The following is a 21,254-nucleotide window of genomic DNA, read 5'->3' on the forward strand; positions in this document are numbered from 1 at the left end:
GGAAATGTGTGTTATAGGAAATTCAGTTTGCCTTCAATGGGTTAAGGTGGAGATGACTAACTTAGAACACTTAACATTAAAGGGTGAAGGCATCCCTTAGGGTTTGATTTAACACTTTCCAGTTCATGATCATTACAAATCACTAACTTTAACATCAGATCTTCTTCCTTCGACTGAGGAATTGTTAGTGTTACATTTCTTTTTTATCTATTTATAGGAGGGTTGCTCACAGATCCCCCTTTAACCCGTTGAGGACGGACTGATTTTGCTACAACACGCATTTAACATACGTATCTGCCCGGGTATACTCGGGACTCGTCCTCTACAGGTTAACAGCTTGCTTATGATCCTCATATTTTGTTGACTTCTCCTTTCCCCTCTCTATTCCTGCACTAATTCGATGGAAAACTCTAAATTGATAGTTTCAACAATCTTCCGATCTTAAAATCCGAGCTCCTCTTCATCCATTTGAAACTCTCAACAAATATAATGACGATACATGTATGTGAAGACAGGTAATCACCCTCTAGAAAATCACCTGTTGTTTGACCCTTGTGATGGTACACCTAGCTACAATCGTAAATGCTTGCAAATGCTTAGAGATGAAAATGTGGCCATTCGCCTGTTGTCTACTAGGTGATTGCTGGGTATTATCAGGTCCTCGTTTGGCTTAGTGTCAGTGAAAGTCATTAAAATTTCCTCCATATCCTCTGATCTGATAAAACGTTTGCTGGTTGTCTGCAGTGGGAATTGATGGACTTGAAGCTGACCATGCATTGAAGAGGCTTTGATGGCCGAACACAAATTGAAACCTGCGTGACTTGCATTCTCTCGCACGCACACGCTGAACACCTGTGACAAATTTGTGTCCCGTGACAAACTTCACTCCTCCTTTAATCTGCAATCCCCAGTCGATACAAAGAGATTAATATCACCTCTACTGGTTGATGGGGAGTGGGTGGGGGAGGAAGAGGGGGTGGAAGAGGGGGGAGGAAGGGGGGAAGGGGCTTTCCCAGAGTAACAAGCTGCTGAAAGACACCATTCGGATATGTTGCAAGGATTGCGGAGGGAAGAAACTGAAAATAGCACACCTAGTCACTTTAGTCAGCACACATTGCACGTGTGGGAATATGTGACCCGCTTCAACAAAAGGATCCTTAAGTCACTGACAGGTGAGCAAAGAAAATCGAGTTTGAAGTCAGATAATCAAAATCTGTCAAAACATTTGAATTTCTGTTTTTGACATAATTTTGTAGTCTAATGTAACTACTATCATTTGCCGAAATTTTGAAGCTAAATGATCAAAGGAAAAGCAAGGAAATAGCATTTTTCTGGGCCATGATTTTCCGACATTCAACGGAACAGAAATGTGTCCGAAGATTTGGATTTAGCGCCGCAGCTAGACTTCGCCCCTAGCAACAAGGGAGTGATCTCATTGGTCAGTGCGTGGCATCCTGGTTACTGATTGGTCATGCTTAGACCACTGGCGCTAAGCTTGAACGAACATTGCAGAGGTTGCTAGAAGCGTACCTTCCACTGTCAAAAGGTGAAAACTGTCTTACTTCCCCTTGATCATGATAGCATCGGAAGGAAAGCTTTGAAGGCTGTTTTCTCGAAACGCTGATTTCTTAAACCACTCGACATGCGCTAATAAAATCATCCATATCTCTGCAACCGAGTACTTTTATGAGCCATGTTATATATGACATTAAAGTGGAAGAGTAAGGGAATAATGTCATGCCATTTTCAGAAAGTTGTCCTCCCCCGACTTTTGGATCCTTTTGTTGGAGCGGGTCACATATATACGAAGAAAAGTATCACTGATAAAGAAAGTTTAAAAGAAAAATCAAACAAACAAACAAACAGACTAACATTAATACTACACCACAATAACTCCCTCACTATATCCTATCAGATATTACTCCCCCCTCCCTCTTTTGAAGTATACCACCTTTACCTTAAATGCCTTCGGAGAATATGATGACAGCACTGCTCTACAAACATACGTGAACATGATGTTGAATGACCTTGATCCGTCGAACATTGTTACCCCCGTAGCTGACTGAACAGGTGCGTCAGTTAGTGATTAAAGATTTCCGACATATGATTAAGACCTGCGGTCTCGTCTGTGGGTCTGTTTGTATTTGAGAGGGGGTGTGTGGGTACATCCATCCATCCATGGGGCACACCACACGAGGAGGCATGTAGCAGTTGCACTTGACGCATGATATTAGCACTTCATTCAGAAACGAACACTCTACTTCTAGCCATGTCTTGTAAACCACATACTAGCACATTCTATCGCATAATGGGCTTGAGTTACCCAAATTTGAATTGTGGTTTTGCTGTATGAGCATTGCATGTATGACTAGATGATCATTCAATGATAGCAATTAATTTCACTTTCATGAGTTAGTATGTGACGTTCATGCTGTCATGACTCTGTATTTAATGGTTGTTGTTTATATATTAACGTACATTGCATAAGGTAATTTTTAGACTTGGATAAAACCGCTGATTCCTTTTCCATCTTTACCTTCTTCTGCTCCTCCATACTCTGTTGGGTTGATCCACAGGTACTAAAGGACTTTGTTGCACTAAGTATTACAAACTGTATCTTGTCATCATTGTAGTGGAATGAACCCATGCAGCAATATTAATAGAGCACATCAGTGAGAGTTGAATGAAAATTGGACAATCTGTTCACAAGTTATACAATTTCAAAGTTCTGTTTCAGTCATCGTATCACTGAATGCTGCATGAGAAGATTACTACAGTTTGTGATGTCACATATGAAAAATGAAAGAAAGAATAGAATTCCTTAAAATTTAACTTTTTTAATGAAAAAACACACTCCCTTGACTTGTTGTTGGCATTTATTACAGTGGTTTAATTTTCCCTGCTTTCTGAAAGATGTAAGCCAAGTGCTCTTTCATTATGCTACAAAAGTGAAAATATGGTGAATTTTCCTCATATTTTCTTTATGTTAAATTGGCAACAATGAATTTCACTGCTTATCTTGTATTGGATAAAAATTTGATGGCTCCTTTTTAATTAATTCAATCTGTACAAGATCAAAGAGAAATTCACAAAATTTGGAACTTTGACAGAGAAACTAGAACTTTCATCGTCGAATGTGCTACCAATTTCAGAATCAGCTTTACACTTGCTAGGCTTTTGCATAAGTCAGCAACCCAAACCAACAATTATACTTAAACAACAAAGACATTAAGAATCCACTTTAAGAAACACAACCAATAAATAGTAAAAATGCGAATTCAAAGCACAGATCCAAACCACATTAATGTGGCTCTCTAGGGCTTTGTAAATCAATCATGTTTGTGCCACGTACAATTTGGACAATTTGTACAAGACTATAGGATTTTCTCTGCCAAATCCGCATTCCAAGCACACAATGAATTATCAAAGTGATGATGCCTCAAATGAAGATGAAACTTTAATTTCAATTCCTGTCTTGCAACAAGACTCTCCTGTGTCCGTCAACCTAATTTTGACCGGCTATTTTTCAACATTTTTTCCCCACCTCTGACACAACCATCAATTAACCCAAATATTCCACACACACCCAAAAAAGAAGAAGAAGAAATATGAAATGATAATCCCTCAGAAACACGCAGATGTGTACACTAGGTCCCTGACCTCAGCCAAACGCCATTATGAAATTACATTGAATAATTCAAGGCGGAGAGCATCTCAAATTCTTGTCGTGGCGACAGTCTTCGAGATCCTTGTTAGCGATACCGCAATCAGCTACATCTACCCCAAAAAGATAGCACAGAGGATGCCTTATAATTTCTCATCATGCAAACTCTCACACAACCGCAAGTGTGAGAAAGACACTACTCTCCGCGATAGTCTTGCAATCCAGCCTTTTCGGAGCTGTCAATATTTCGTTCTCATACCCTGATGTAATATCTCAGGGGTATTTGTGAAGAAATGACTGTAAGACTCTCATTATCAGAGACAACCTGTCTGTCTACATTATAAATGATATGGTGGAGCTGAAGGGATTTAGGTTAAAGCTGTCACATTCAAAGCAATGGTGGAAATGGCAAACTAGAATACTGAGAGCAGTTTAAATCTGTCTTGCATGAAATGATACAAGAAATAAATGTTTACAAGCTAAACGAACTCGAGAGAGATGAAAACGCACTCGACGGTATAAAATCAAACATGGCAAAACAACAAAACAAAGAAAAGTTTTGTGATTGACGAAACCATTCTCTTTCATAACAATGAAAAATAACTGCAATATTTCAGTGTTATCACTACCATTTTTTTTTCCTGGGATTCAGACTACTTTCCAACAAAACAGGGATAAAAATTATATGAAGTGTTTATCAAGCCCACAATCAACAAACCTTTTTCACAAATGAGGTTAAATAAATACAAAAGAAAGCCTAATCGGTCTACTTTCACCCACGGGATCTAATGAAAATCATTTAAAAAAATGATTTCCTCTCGTCCCAACAAAAAAAAAGGGGGGGGGGGGATAAAGGAGACAAAAATCAAAAGATGCATGCATGGAACTAGGTTATTTAAATATTCCATGGAAAAAAAAATCACACCGTTCCATCATAAATAAGTTGTGGTGCATGAAAACAACCAAACTTCTTTTTTCTTTGAAATAATTCTTTAATAATAATTTTGTTGCAACATGCATTGACCTGGATCCCAAAAGCTGAAAACACACAGGTTTTCAACAGAATAATCATCATTCTTCTGTTTTTGTAAGAAAAATTTTTCTGCAGGGGCTATCAAAAGAAACAGCACACAGGTTTTAATAGTATGCTAGCCTAGGGGGCACCACAACTGTTCCATAAATTTTGTTGATGGTGATGATGTCTTAACCAGTTGAGGACGAGCCCCGAGTATACTCGGGCAAGCGTCTATGGGAAATGCGTGTTGGAGCAAAATCAAACCGTCCTCAACGAGTTAAACTGTGTTTGCTTTCCTGCCTCACACCTTTACCACTGTTTGGTGTCCATGTGGTCAGGCATACCTCCTGGCACTGATTGTCTTCCATGAAACCAGAGTGAAATAATTTCAAATCATAAAAGTATCATAAAAGTGTCTTTCCTAAGCTGCGTTCTAGCACTGAGAGTCATGTCGTCCATGCCTTCCTGGGCCAGTAATGGTGTTTTGTTATTGTTTTCATTTCCCCCGCATACATGGCTGATATTTATGTATGTATGTTTTGATTAATTAATTGACTTATTTGTTTATTCATAAATATCTATTCATTTATTTATTCATTCATTCACTTATGTATGAATGCATTTGTTCATAAATTCTTGCATTAAAAACTGCAGCATACTTTGAGATGATATTCATTTCAGAACAAGTAAATTGATGCTCTGCAAAGGAAGTCTGCATGTAACAAATTCCAATCTATATTCATTCAATTGTATATTACATGCATCTCAGTGGTTATATTTATAGTCAGCACTCAGAATATCTACATACTACCTCTTTCTTATATCTAAAAAAAAAAAAAAATGAAAGAAAACCAATTTCCAGCATTTAATTCACGCTCAAAACTGTAACGGTATCACAAAATACTCCAAAAGGCCTCCAGGAAATGACGACTGGATATAAAGTTAACACCTCGCAATCAGGGGTACAGGGAAATGATTAATTTCTTGATTTAATAGCACTTTCTTAAAATTAATGAACACTGCTCAAGGTTATTGGCAAATCCTTAGTGAGGCCATACCAAAGCTGTGAACAGGAATATTTCTCTTCTTTGATGAATTTAAGGGAAACCCCAAACCCAAAGAGATATGTGGATTGAATGAAAGCAGCAACATTAGTAGAACACATCAGTGAAAGTTTCAGGAAAATCAGACAATCGAGGCAAAAGTTATGAATTTTTTAACTTTTGGTGTTGGAACCGCTGGATGAGGAGACTACTAGAGGTTATGCCGTATGTGGACAAAACTATAAAGAAAATATAAAGAAAAAAAAATCACAAAAGTTCACTTTTCTAGTGTAATGAAAGAGCACTTGACCATTTAATAAACCACTTTCAGAAAGCAGGGGGAATAATTGCTACCCTTAACATATGTCAGTATCAAGTTGATGGAATGTTGTAATTTTCATGAAAAATTAATTTTTGTCGAATTCCCTTTATATTTTCTTTAACTTCTTTAACAACACTTTAAAAATTCACAACTTACGCATCAATTGTCTGATTTTCCTCAAACTTTCACTGATGTGTAATACTAATGTTGCTACTTTCACTTAATTCACATTGATCTTTTGTAAAGTAGACCACTATACTGCAAAATCATAAGTTTTTGTGTGCATTTTAATTTTGAAATTTTGTGACAGCCAAGATTCACAAAACTTGTCTATTTGTGAAAATGTCATGCCACAGATATTTCTTGCTTTATAAACATTATACTGCACTACAAACAGACACATAAATATGACACAATGAAAAATGGATGAAACACTATGAAATTTGGATGGAATATGGCAGTGTAGGTGAAAAGGACTTGCTATCAAGTTCACATGACACTAAGATGTCAAAGAAATTGAGGCAGAATTCATAAATAATGATCAAATTTGATTTGATCATTTTTTCCTCATTAAGAAATTCATACATTTCAGCCAATATCAGTTAACAAAATAAAACAAGCTTTTTATAACATATGTTTCCATTCGAAAACTTCCAAGGACATGAGTAGCCGAATACTGATCTTTAAGGTTTTTCAATTATGTTGCCGGGCCGCAAAGATGAAAAATCAATCCTGAACAGCTTACAGATTTATGATGACAATCTCCAATCTTACAGGACAGTAACTGCTAGATAATAAGTGTACAATGAGAGTACAAAGGGGCTGGCCATTGTGAATTCGAAGAAAGCAATGTTGCATAAAGTTTAATGATGGAAGATGCTGTGCCATCAACCCAGATAGGAATTGGGGCGTGAGAGACGGCGCCACATAACTCCCGACATAAAACGTGCCGTGATTCGGAGTTGAGATCTGCACTCCTGCGAGGGTCAGCTGTCAGAGATTTTGCCATCTTTCGTGCCATGCAGCAAGTTGATTTACAACGAGCATGTTCACACGCTGTACTGAATTTGTTACATCTCACTAGAAACAAATATAAGATACTTGCGCTTCTAACAATGCTGATGGAAATGCACAAGAGAAATTGAAGACCTCACTGAATGAAAATTTGGATGCATTTCATGTTTTAAGTATCTACTTTGTACAAGTGTATATTATTCACACAAAACATATGATTATTGCTGATGCTACAAGTTATATTTCAAAATGATGATTGGGATAATTTTTGAATGAGAATTACTTAATCATTAAAAACTTAAAGATTGCTGCTACCTTTTTGCAGTGCTACTATAAATGGCCAGGAAACAGTATGAATCAGAACATGATAAGTCGAGTGTTGATACTTTATGCAAGAGAAAAGTGGGGTTTTGCCTTTAACCAATGAAACCAGGTTCTACCTTTAAGACAAACGGTCACAATTCCTCTCACGACTTGTTACTATAGTGACAACATCAAGTGGGTGTATGGATTGCCCTTGTGAAAACTGTCAAGCATTTGATTGCCAGCGTTAATATGTATGCAAGATTTTACAGAAGCGGCATCTGTGAAAGACATCCAATTTTCCGGAGATTCCCAGCGATGACAATAAAGTGATAATCTTTCTGTGATTTCATTCAATTTAGCATCAAGTGGTGTCCTCACTTGTACAGAGTGTAGATGACGGCACCTGCCATTCCAACAGCTGCACGTCGTGAGTGCTTGAATCAAAATGGGCACAGCTCAGACTGCTTTTATGAGCTGTCACTTCACAGCAAAAGCATGAGTGCCCCACCATCCCAAATCCTAACAAGTTCCCCTTTCAAAACAGTTAAAATGATCGCATACACTATAACGGATGAGCAAAGTTGCATGCAGCATGGCTTGCTACACGTGATGGTCATGTGATATATTTTGAAGTTATGATACTATGTTGCCTTGGAGATTACAAGCATGATGAAATTTGCTGTCAAGATTTTGACACTAAGTGAAAACTGTCCATGCAACTATATAGCACTTTTTTTATGCTGGCTATGCAGTTATTCTGCCTCACTGCACAAGACTGCACATCACAATCAAGAAGACAATTCACCTGTTGATAAGGTATCAAAATGTATATTGTAGAATGTACATTACCTTGATTTCAATCTGCTTGTTGGAGACAACCACGTTGCAGTTTTCTCTTTCGACATCGCTAAGGCCCGTATCTGCTGATGACATCCCATGCTGAAAAAGAAGAAGAAGAAAACAAATGAACTACCAAAAAGAGACAAAAAAAGATTGTTACAAACCAACTTTATATGTTTCAAAGTATTCATAAAACATTTACGTTTCAAAGTAGTGATTACATCTTTTAGAGTTTGTAATTCAACCTATTTTTTTTTTTTAAATAGAACATGAAATGAGCAAAGATACGCAGACTCTCAAAGATCTATTTCGAGCTTTACATGTCAATTCAAATTTGGACATTAGATATCTCTGTTCAAGTACAGTACACTGTATCAAATCAATGATATACCGGTATACGAGCTCTCCATCACAGATTTCAAACTCTGTTTTCAACAGTCTCCGTAGATGTTGCACAGGCTGCCACTCAACACCTCGCTATGCTGAATGGCAAAGATCATGTGACTATGTGTTGAATTGCAAGAATGAACTTGAGATTCCTGCACAACTCTATAAACGTTTCGATGCGTTTGACTTCTGTCGAAACAAGATGAACATGAGATGCTGCCAACCATGGCAAGTATGCCTCACTTACACCATGAGTATGGGTATGGAAACAAGAAGAGGTGCTGAAAGAAAAGTCTAAATATACCTAACGCATGATATTCACGTACTGCAAAACATATTCACAAACACCCAAACTTAAGACATGGACACTCTTAAGTCGCGTGCACAAACATCATCAAATGCACAGCTTGACGCATTCACCCTGTTGGCACTTGTCCAAGCATCTCCTGGAATAGTTTCAATTGCTTCACACTTCTAGGATGAGAGGAAATGAGGGGTTTGCCTCTAGCCTCAGATACCAAAATGTACTGATGCAATCATTGTTGAGTGAAATTACTACTGCTATGATACTACTATTATACCTACACTATCATTATTATTATTACTACGAAAACTACTACTACTACTATTATAATCATCACTACTAGTTCTACTACTAGTTCTACTACTACTACTACTACTACTACTACTACTACTACTACTACTACTATTATTACTACTCCTCTTACATCACCTATTCTGACTGCTACACCTACTACTACTATCATTACTAAAATAAAACTAATCCAAACAAATATATTTATTGAAAAATTATTAAATTGTCACAAATGGAAGAAACCTATCTGGTCCAGATCTTCGCAGATGGTTGTGGAAGGACCATGAAAAAAAGAAATCACGATTTGTCGGAAAATACATTTTTGGTGGAAAAAAAATGTTGCCGGACGGTTTTGCCCTTTGCGAACTTGACTATTACGCTCCATACAACATCAATTTTGAAATTTAAACAGATACAGGAAATAAAGAACAATGGAATTGTCACAGGCTGTAGGCATGCACACTTCTACGTTAATTGTGTCACTTACCCGCAGTCGCTCGTTGATGCAGCTATCGGCGTTGTCGCAGAGCGAGTTGAGGCTGGCGGCGCTGCGCAGCCTCGCGATCTCGCCCTGCAGAGCCTCGAGCTGAGCGTTGCACGTCTTGTTCTCGGCAAGCGCCCCCTCGAGTTGCTTCTCCAGCGACGAACGGGCCTCGCGCTCTTGCAACAACTCCCGCATCACACCTTCTTTCTGCAAAACGAGAAAAAAGACAAGAAATTTACATCTTGAGCAGAGCAGTCAAAAGTGTTTAGCAAGATTATACAAAATGGAGAGTTGTATCTTCTTATAATAGCAAATGTCTAATACTGTATAACTTGAAATTGTCAAGTTCATGAAACTTTGCAAACTTCACAAAGAGCCAGATTTCACGGAAGTAAAATGCACATGAAAGGTTTTACCCACACTATACGCATTGAATGGCAGTGGCAATTTGCGAAAATTTCATCCTGCGAAAGAGGTCGTTGGCTCAAATTCGCGAACGTTTCATGCCAGATTTTACAGTAACTAGTGTAATAGAAGACAATACAGTAAATTATACTGAAGATTATAAAGGAAAAAAAATTCCAAGAGTTTAAAACAGAGATCTGCAACCAGTATTCTTCAGACAGACTATCATTGTTTGAGAAGCAAATAAGCACGAACACCATGTGCTTTGTGCAAACAGCTAATGGCCTTCTGCTTCTCAGGAGACAAACCATGAAAAGAAAATTTTGGAACTAGAAATCAGCAATGAAGCCTCTGGAAAGATGGTAAAAAATTAATAGGAGATGCAAAACTGTCTTCTCAGACAAGCTGTCCACAATGAATAGTGTACACAAAGTGCATCTTATTAATGTGTGTCACTGGTAAGTATTGATGGTTATGGCCATTTTATAAGAGATTCAAAACATTCTTGGAAATCATCAGTAAAGATTAACCCGTTGAGGACGGTTTGATTTTGCTACAACATGCATTTCCCATAGATGCTTGCCCGAGTATACTTAGGACTCCTCCTCAATGGATTAAATGGCATCAAGACAGCACTGGAGCTTCCTGGAAGATTACAGGAGTTCATATAAGATTTATTATGCACAGACTATTTCTTGAGAGAGGCCATCCAGTAGATGATGTACAGAACATGCAGCATTTAATTTTTAGTATTTTCCAACGGACATGAAATGTTCGCTTGACTGAACCACTCGCAGCCTGAACCACTTGACTGAACCACTCGCAACACCGTCAACTGAAAATCGCAAACAACGAGGCACAAATTGACACCTACATTGTATGCCTTGAGAACTACTATAGTACCCTTCAAAACACTGACAACCACATCGTGGATTTATGATGACTCATGTTGAAGTCCTGGACTGGAAGACAGGATGCTATCTGCAGGTGTGTTCTCAGCAACATGACAAAGACTTCTAATCTACTCTCAGGAACATCCCAAGAATAGCTGCCACCACAAGGAGTCACAGAAAAACTTAACAACAAAGGGATGACACACCGAAATGTTGTTCCGAGAGATGTTGTCGAGGGACAATGGCCCACTCGGCGGTTTGTTGAGAGACGCAGTATGAGGTGCGGATCACTTTCTTTGTGACACAAAAATATTTGTGTACTTCTATTTTTGCACTCGTATCATGTTGCACAAAAATTTGCAAAAATTTCCACACAGCAAAAAATCTCTAATGTTATATTATTTCTCTTCCCTGCCCCAAATCTCAAGCAAGAAACTGTGCCATGTACCCTACAAAGAGTTAATATCTTCAGGTTTTGGCAGCTACTTGCATCACTTCCACTGTAGAATTTATGTCCTCTATAATTGAGATTAACGACAAAACAACAATCTGCCAGATGGCATATTATCATGATCAATGAGTATAACTAACAACAACAACAACAAAAATCATGGCCTCCTCATTTATAAGTAATGAGTGGATATCTGAAGGGTATATGCAGTGCTAGAACTTGGCAGCTCCCAAATGGTACTGACAACTTACAGTTACAGAAAAAAAAAAGAAGCAGAAAGATGTATATTTTCGTGCCAAACAAGCTAATGGGGGGGGGGGTGCATTCTTGAGGTTGTTGTTACAGAGCAACGGGGGATTTATAGAAACAAAGTTTGAACAGAAAACTGTTTCCAAGAAAGCCCAAATTATCCTAAAATAATGACAGATTGATATCCAATGAGAAATACAACTGGCACGTAAAATTAGCTGCTATAAAAAGAAACAATCATTCACACACACACGAACACACACATGGATCATATATATGATATCAAGATTCATTGATTAAACAGAAACACATGAACATTCCATTTTGCATACTGACTCAAGAAGAAGAAGGTACACCTTCATCAGTATGAATGAGTATAAGTGCACATGAATGCTCACTGCAAATAAGAAAGACCAAGAAAAAGATACTTGAAGATGAACAAATGCATATCAATACCAAACATTCCTAGGAAATCAATCAATCATACCATTGCCACTCAGTCAGATGCTGCGATTCTATGGTGTCAAAAATTGTCCACTCTGTATCTTCCACTATTTGCAGATTTGCTTCACATCTTCTCTAGACCTCTCCAGCTGCATAACAATGATCGTCTCCGCATCCGATCTGGCGAAGTGTCCGTGATTCCGTAGTACAAAGCCCAAATCCCCCCTCAAAGAAAAACAAAAATTGAAGAAAAAAAAAAGAAGCAAATCACAATAATCTCTCAATCTTGAACAGATATCGTAGGAGCTTGATTTACGGTTCTCCCCGAGATCCAGTTACCGCAAATTGAAACACGAGAAATTAATAGATCATCCAAGAGAATGGGGGAAATCCTCTGGCAGCTACCTTCCTCCAAAGCATGCAGTGCGCATCACGCAGAATGAGAAGTTAGCGAGACACGGCTCCAAAAGCGTCGAGCTGAATCTCCACACGACTGCAGACTCAAGCATGCTTACTGATAGTCTATGCATTCAGACCCACATACACAAAATCCTGCTTTCCTCTACGAAGAACAGTCACAAATGGACCAACATAGAGCTCAGCCTGGCACTAAAGACCAAAGGTCTAATGGCACAAAGATAACTCATCTTTATTCCTCCAAGAATTAGCACAGAACATCTTAACACGGTCATAGCAAATCTGAAAGTGGAATATATTTTAAGACTACACATACATGTGCAAACTCTTATGGCCTGACACCATTTGTTTGATAACAACGCCAAGTTATTGTGCAACAGTGCAGGATTTGTAATCTGTACTTCCTTTCCAATCAGACTCGTTAGTAGCCATATCCCTTAAAGGGAAAGTACCATGAAACTAGGGCCATTTCCAAGAACTAAAGTAATAAGCAAGCTAAACTCTGTGCCACATGTTCATGCCCGTCTCAGTCGTCAATGTGCCGATTGAGTTTGAATACTCTGCTCAAATGCTCAAACCTGCCTAAAACCTGCCCGTAATTCCATTCTTGTCACATGTAGCTTAATGTATTTTATGTCACAGTGGTCAGTCTACCGGCAGCGTTCGCTCGCACTGTGCAAAACGTGAACATTTTATTTTTCGTCTCGCGAAGTCTCGCGTGCAGATTTCGGTGCACGAGATTATGAGAGAAGGCAACAGGCTTTGCGAGATCAATTGCTGATGTCTTTTAGAAGTACACTGCTCGCATTATTTTTAGACAAATATTGAAATAATACCTTACAAAATATGCACATCTTTTTAACAAAAATATTATTAAAACCAAAACAATTTATGTGAGGAAGAAAACTGGCTTTCTTTTTTTTTCTGCATTTTGTAAGGTGTCAGACTTTGCTGGATCCTGACCCTTCTACAAATTGGACGGCAACACCAATTGCATCGTTGGAAAGCCAAAACTCTAGCGAACATTTTGATAGCAGTCTCGTTTGGGCTCAAAAATAAAACATTTTCGCTATTTGTCTTCAAAGTGACGGAAATTTTGTGAAACGACGCGGACTCCGAAACCGGCTTCCACTGTTTCTCTACGGTACGTGTCCGTATTACGTCACTTTATCGTTATTTTTTAGTTGTGCGACGCAGTGCCTTCTGTGCGACTGTAGTCCCGTACATAAAGAACCATGGGGGATTATTAAATCTAATACTTGTACAGCTGTAACTATCTTAGCTTAAAATAAAGTCAGTGTAAAATTTTAGATAACACACTGTCAGTTGTCTATTAAAAGTCTAAACACCGTAGAACGGAAGTTCTACACACTTGTAGATTAGCTGTAAGTGTAACTGGTAACAGTAACCTACAATTTGTAGGTTGCACTCGTAATTCGTGCATGTTTGTTTCTGACTTGCATGAAATATCTATAGGGGTGTAGACTACAGATCTAAGGCTTGTTGAATACAGTCAAAAAAAAAAGTTGTAAATTCAGTAGGTTGTAGCCGATACTCTTGAGTCTTATTAAAAAAACCCATCAAGTTTATGTAGGGCTAGGGGGCCTAGTTAAATGTTTAAATTTGTGGAAGTCCGGTAAGATAAAGAATGCAAATGGTAACTTTTAAAAAAGTTTTTGGTCTGTCTGTTTATTTCATACTATTAATCTGCGCATCGCGCATGCCTTTCTTTGAAGTTTGATCTACAGTTGTACAAGATCTACCCACCCACATGTGATATTTCTTACAGTGCTATAATTATCCATGAATCATGATCAAGCAAAATAAAGTAGTAGTACTAGTACCAAGAGTTATTAATCGTGAATTACATGTGGTTCAATCATAAAAATTGTACGGTCCTTGGCGTAACATTTTCTTAGAGTTAGACCATCGGTATCCGTCTCTTCACTGTGGGATTCTTAATAAATTACTGACATTCATCACTGTCATTGGGACACGTACAGCTGACCATACATGTCCCAATGTAAGATAAGAAGTCTGTCGTGAAGAGACAGATACTGTCGGTCTAACTTTTTTTGGTACCTCACCAAATGATAGTTTCATCCCAATCGCAACAAACAAAAATTGTTTTACGTTAACTTTTACAAAGTGATATATACCACATATAGAAGAAGAAGAAGAAGAAGAAGAAGAAGAAGAACTGAATGTACAACTGTAGTAAAGGCACACGGCTGGGCCTACATGTACAAATGTAGCACATTGATTGACTGTTTTCAGAGTTTATTTTTCATCAAATTAATTTTTGTTTTATTTTCCTGGCTGTACACAGGTTGTGATGTACAAACAGCTGTACACTGTTGTCGCATTGCATCTGTTCAGGCTAATGTGTACATGTAGACCTTGGTTTTCAATTAGGCTAACTACAAGTATGTCCGCGTTAAAAAAATTTAGGGTGTCTACCCGTCAATTCGAAGCTTTAGGCTATCATTGTACATTTATATAACTATTAGAGAATAGATCAGTAACCATGGTAACTGGAATCTATCATACATTGTATTTTGATTGTTTAACATCTTCTTTCTGAATTCCTTGCAGTCAAAATACTGGACATTCAAGGAAAGTTCCTGGCTTCGAACTTCATCATGTAGCACATTCCACTTACTGAGTCGGTTCCCAGAAATGCAGAAACTCCACTGTGGGATAGCTCCTTCAAGCAAAATGACCGAGTAAGTAAATTCATGTTCTGATCTTTCTTTTTTTCCTCCTTTCTTTCTTCTGCAGATTTAAGTCCCTCCTTCAGACTCCAGTTCTGAAGATTCTTGCAGTAGTCTGGGTTGTCATATGAAGATATAATATTTTTAACGCTGTATAGTGTACTACTCCACCTGGGGTTTTCACCCTGATCTTCACAAGTAGTGTTGTTCATCTTTTAATGTCCTATGTACAATTTGTACGCACACTGTATGTAAAAGAAAGTCTATAGTACTGTAAGGAGATGTCCTTAAAAAATGAAATAAAATAATCATACTTTTGTAGGGTTTTGTTTGTTTTTGCATGTCAACATTAATGTCCATAGCTCTTGAAGATGGCTGGTACCATTAGCATAACAGTAGGGAAAGGGGGTGTCAACCCCCCCCCCCCCATCATTTTCCTGAATGATACTCACTAAACAAAAGGGTAATAATTCTGACATTTGTTTTGTGTGTGTGTTGGCGGGTATTGAGCAAAATCCTGTGAGAATTTATCTCTCTCTTTCTGTCTTTTCTGTTTTTCTTTTTCTTTTTCTTTTTCTTTTTTTTTTTTTGGAGGGGTCCAATCATTTGCACTGGAATTTAAAACTATGAAATTCATTAAAATCTTTTCCTGAAATATAAAATTTGTTCTTTATCTTTGCTTGTATAGCATTTATAGATTCATTGAAACATTTTTTTTTGAAAATATTTTTCTTGAGTTTCTTTGATGTTTAACAGTGCAGTCATGATGTTTATTTTCTTTCCTTTTCTGCATTTCTTTTATAGATGGCTGAAGGTTCACATCTATGGTGTTTCAATGGTACAGAATCTGGAACTGGATCGAAATGATGCACAAGTATTTGTTACCCTGGAGCAAAAAATCTCTTATTTAGTGGAAAAGATTGAACTGTGTGACATTGACACTAGTGGAGGTGATGCAGCACTTTTACGCGTATGTAGGTACAAACAGCCTTTCGTCAAGTGTGCGGAATATTGATAGACATTCTTCTCAGAAGTTATATAACTTAGCACATGAAAAGTACCCAACAACAAAAATCCTTTTGAATGGAATTCTTGCCAGGTTGGGCTGTGATTGTTTGCACGATAGATACCCGGGTTTACCGGTACATATGATAATACGTTGCAACCAAATTGTTCAACTGCTCTTGCATCAACTTGTGTAAAATTTTACTTTGTTCATTACAGCAAATACAAAGGCTGTTCATGAAAAGGCAACCTTTAGGAAGCGTGAAAGAAGAAACTTAAAACAAAATCGCAAACTAACAAACAAACAAAAATGGAAAAAACGTAAGAGTGGCCGGTGAAGAAGGATGGCCCCTCTTCTAAAGCCTCCCGATTTCCAACTCAGCCACCCAACCCCTTCAAGGGGTTTACATCCCGTATGAGTACAACTGTATATTTCATCTGGAGACGGATGCTGACACAGTAACGGAATGTGAGACAGTGAAAGAAAGTATGTGTTTGTTACACTTTTCCTGTTTAAGCCATTGTAAAAATAAACATTCTTGCTTTTAATCATTTGCTATGTTCGAGAAGATTCTATAGGCACCCACAGGTATGCCTGTATAATGTACAAAATATAAGCCAGAAGTCCGTTTCAGTAAAGTTAGATATAATATGTACATGTACAATGCACATTGAGCTTCCTAAAAATGCAATTAACATTATCAAGATTTCATTACAAAAGTTTACCGATTTTGAAAAAATGTTAGTTTTCTAAGTGTTGCATGATTAAGCAAAATGATAAGTGCATACAGTATTTTGGTGCATTGTATTTGCATTTGATTTTTTTTTTTTTCTGAAAGAGAAGCAGTTATTGGCACAATGTATGTGATTTTGTTTTCACATATATTATTAAACATAAGTTATGTTGGGATTCATGTGTGCTGTCTCTATGTTATTTTGTGATGATTGGAAGGACTTGCTTCTTGTGTTTTGTATGAGCATGTTTCTTTTGGGGAAAAAAGTGTGTTGCATGTCTCCAATGCAGAATGAGAATATCAGTTTGTATGTTGATAAATTCCCTGAAGACTTCGACCACCTCCACCGCCAGCACTACCTGGTATAGGCTTATCCCTTCATAAACTGTACATGTACCATCAAATGTTATTATTCACAAATGTACATTGTACAATGTGTGACAAGGATGTGATTATATTTTGCCCATTTAAAGCTGTGTATATTTACAGTCACACATTTTTATTTAAGTATAATCTCAATGAAATGATCTACATAGATTTTTTTTTTTCTAATCAGCAGTTGAAATTTAGAAGCCTATTAATAAATAACAACAATTCAACAAGCAATATAACAAAGAATCACAACTATCAAAAAAAGAAGCTTGTCAAAATTCAAGACAAACAAATAATTATAACCAGAATACAGTTCCTATATACATGTGTAATTTGAAGAAAACTTGTTTAATCAACACATTGAATAGCACAGCTATGCTTGTTCAGTATTTTCTCAACTACGGTAGTCGTCATTAACTCGATTACAGGACAATTAGTTACCCTTGTGTGTGTGTGTGTGTGATATGCATGCTTCTACCGAATTTGATATGTTGTTTGTTTCTTGTGCAGATGTGTCGGTAAATTCCCTGAAGATGCTAACCATTCCCCCACCGACTCTGCATACCGGTACCATATAACTCATAACAAACGATTCATTCACAAAAAGTATATAAGTCTGACAGGGTTTATAACCTGTAAGTTTTATCTTGGCCACTGTTAATTTTTGTGTAGAATCAGATACCCATTTTAACTAGATATATCAAAACAACAATTACATGGCAACACTTGTATCTTGTCAACAAGTCGTGATGTACACGATCACACGACCAAGGCCGAGCTATACAGTAGGTATGGCCCTCTGGTAGTGCAACTGAACAGCACAATTTTCAATATGTGGGACTGATGTAAGTTTTTGTGGACGTGAGTCATTTTCTCTCATTTACGACAGTGATATAAGAAAAAAAAAGACATAAAATATCATTCTGATAATTGTTACACAAAAAAGCAACAATGAACAGAATTTGAAGCGATTCTAGCGTTTTTGGAGTGCTTCGAGTTGCCCTCGTTCATTCAGCAGAATCGCCATGCCAATGATGTCACAGCGCGGGGTTGTGATTGGCTAACTAAGGTCGTCTGCGACTTCGCCAAGTTTTGAGCATTTTTGGATGTGTACATGGATGCTATTTTGCTGGATCCTGACCCTTCTACAAGCAATGGTTAAAAAATAGTGGTATTTCTGAAAACCTAGATAAATTTCGCTTCGAATGATGTATGATTTTAGTGGGCTCAGAAGCAAATGATATTGAAATATACAGTCCTTTCTCAATTTTTGATCTTGTGATTTTGATCTCACTTTTATCCTCCATTTACTATATTTTTCTGAGTGAGGAAAATTTTTATTTTTACATGTCTAGTACATTTCGTCCTTAAACATAAAGATGCAAAAGAAATCGTTGAAAAGCATTGATTAGTCATGGAGATATCGCAGTTTGAAAAGGGGATGTTTTCTTCGGTTCGAGACGTCATGTGAAGGTCACCGCGACCGCGCTGAAAATAAAATAAGCGTCTTTTCGGAGGCCTGCCGGTTGACTGTGGTGATTGACTTGCAAGTGGTGTTCCCTGCTGGATTTGTGAGTTAAGTCTAAGTCTTTGTTACTGTTTTGTGTACAAAATTAATTCTCCACAATTATGAAACATTCTGTCATTTGAAAAACAATCGCAGATTAGTCATACAATTTACATCAAAGCAAAGCTTGGTATTTTCTGTACAACGTTGCTCATTACATGTCCAGGGTAACAAAAATCTATGAGTTACATGGATTTGAAAAACAGAATGTTTTCCCACAGCATGACTATGTTGCTGCCTCTGAATGAATGTGGCGCACAGGGGGTTTTCACCATGGCACATGAAGAGTTCAAGCAAACACACTCAGTAGATCACAAAAGACATCCCTGAGCAGAGACCAACTTTATTCACAGATGGAAGAAAAAGGTTGTGTGGCTAAGACTGGTTCACGGAATCACTGAAGTTGTACACTGTAAGCACAAATGCACAGTGATTTAAAGGGATGATACAGTATTGGTGGAGATGAGAATTGGGTTTTTAACTTTTTGTGAGATACCAAGAAAACACTTATGATATAATACAGAGCATACCATTTTATGAGGAATTCAAAGTTTATTTGATGAAAATCGGGTTTGGAATGACTGAAACATCCAAAAACAAAGTAAAACAAAGCGATCGTAATAAAGTGTGGGTCCCACAATTTATTAGAATTGCTCTTTTTTTGGATAGCTCAGCCATTTCAAAAATAATTTTCATCAAATAAATGTTGAATTCCTCATAGAATTACATGCTCTTTCATATTTCATAAAAGGTTTCTCATTATCTCACCAAAAAATGTTAGAAACCTGAAATTAGGGTCTCAACCAAAACTGTACGATCCCTTTAAAATCAGCTGATATAAATTACCACAAAATGATGAAACATCATGCAATCAATGCATATTCACAGGTATATGATATTCAGCTTTAATGCTACATTATCATTTTCTTTCTTTTTTGATTTTGCATCATATGGACTAGACAAATACTTTCCACTTTCAGGAAAGATTTCTGTCTCATTTTAGTGGTTAACACTTCTACTGGCCTACCAAAGAATCAAATGGAACTCTCAATGCTAAAAGTTAGAAAGTCTGTCTTATGCAATAATTGAAAGTAATCTAATTGTATCTTTTTTTGTGTGTTTTTGCAGCAACTTTGGACTAAAGCCCCACCCCCCCAAAAAAAACCACCCAACAACAAAACATATAAAGAGTAAACTTCATTTTATCAGAAATCTATCATTTTCCTGTGTGTATTCTTATTATTGAGAATACTAAAATGCTATCCATTAATTTTAACATAATTCTTCACAAGTAGGTTAATCAGCACAAATATTCTATATAAATCACCTATATAAAGACTTAATTATAAATCAATTTTGTGTTTCCATTAAAATTCTGTCGGGAAATGCATTTAAACACCCATAATAAGAATGTCAATGATAACCACATTTATATGACACTTTATACAATGTTTAAAACTACACTTGAAAGATTACAACAAAAGATGAAATAAAAAAAAAAATCAGGGACAATTCCTTTTTTTTCTGCACAACTGACAAACGGTTTAATCTGAGTTCAGAGGCACCTGGGCTCTCCGAGTTGCTGTCTTTCTTTGACACGGTGATAATTTCACCAAGCAACATCTTGATGAGTGCCTGGGCCAGTGCTATATTGATGGTTAAAAAAAGTAAGTCTTCCCAGCAGAGGCAGCAATTTGTCCTATTTTATTCATTACACATAATACAAGGGGTAATAGGTCCCAAATGTACAATGTCACGCAATGCCACCGATCAATATGCTATCAATTGATGAACGTGCGGGGGATGGGAAGAAAGGTACATGTAGGTCTGGTACTGCAGACTAAAGCTCACTACCAATCCTGTCACTGGGGTAAGGACTTAATTCAATCTATAGATAATTCATCGCCAGGGGGCGCAAAGCAAGCCGCTGCCCTGTAATTGGGGGAAGCGTGGGATATAGCGGTTCACGTGAGTCACAGAGGTGTTTCTCACTTACAAAGAACTCAACTGTAAATATGTTTTTAAAACTTCCTACGAAGCTAATCAAATATCTCTTTTTTCCTCTCTTTTTAATGAATCCAAGCTTGAGTCACATATTTCTAAAAAAAAATATTTCACAAATCATGATTTGCCAATCCTTGCCAGAGGTATTTTCAAATGGATTTTTGCCAGAATATGGGTTTGAGTTTCAATTCTGGATGATTTGACCTCTAGAACATTAGATACTGGGAAGGTAATGATGTTGAGCTACTCTAGACCTTGTTCTCACTTCCTAAAAAGGTGCATTCACATCTAGGACACAGTTTTGAATGTAAGGATAGAAAGGGATTCAT

At 37.3% G+C, this 21,254-nt stretch overlaps 1 protein-coding gene and 1 long non-coding RNA gene across 2 annotated transcripts in view; one reads left to right on the forward strand and one right to left on the reverse strand.

Annotated features, from left to right (window-relative positions):
• Positions 1-21,254, reverse strand: part of LOC140245015 (uncharacterized) — a 352,187-nt gene that overhangs the window by 70,496 nt on the left and 260,437 nt on the right. Inside the window, exons 5-6 of the mRNA XM_072324605.1 lie at positions 9,674-9,877; positions 8,214-8,303 (exon numbers count right to left, since the gene is read on the reverse strand). Of these exons, the coding sequence (XP_072180706.1) occupies positions 8,214-8,303; positions 9,674-9,877 (294 nt within the window). The remainder of the gene's footprint in view (positions 1-8,213; positions 8,304-9,673; positions 9,878-21,254) is intronic.
• LOC140245436 (uncharacterized) lies at positions 13,537-16,282 on the forward strand. Its single transcript, XR_011902333.1, has 3 exons — positions 13,537-13,673; positions 15,125-15,255; positions 16,048-16,282. It is a non-coding gene; the product is annotated as an uncharacterized lncRNA (long non-coding RNA).

The sequence above is a fragment of the Diadema setosum genome, chromosome 22, assembly GCF_964275005.1.
Source record: "Diadema setosum chromosome 22, eeDiaSeto1, whole genome shotgun sequence".
Classification (NCBI taxonomy): domain Eukaryota; kingdom Metazoa; phylum Echinodermata; class Echinoidea; order Diadematoida; family Diadematidae; genus Diadema; species Diadema setosum.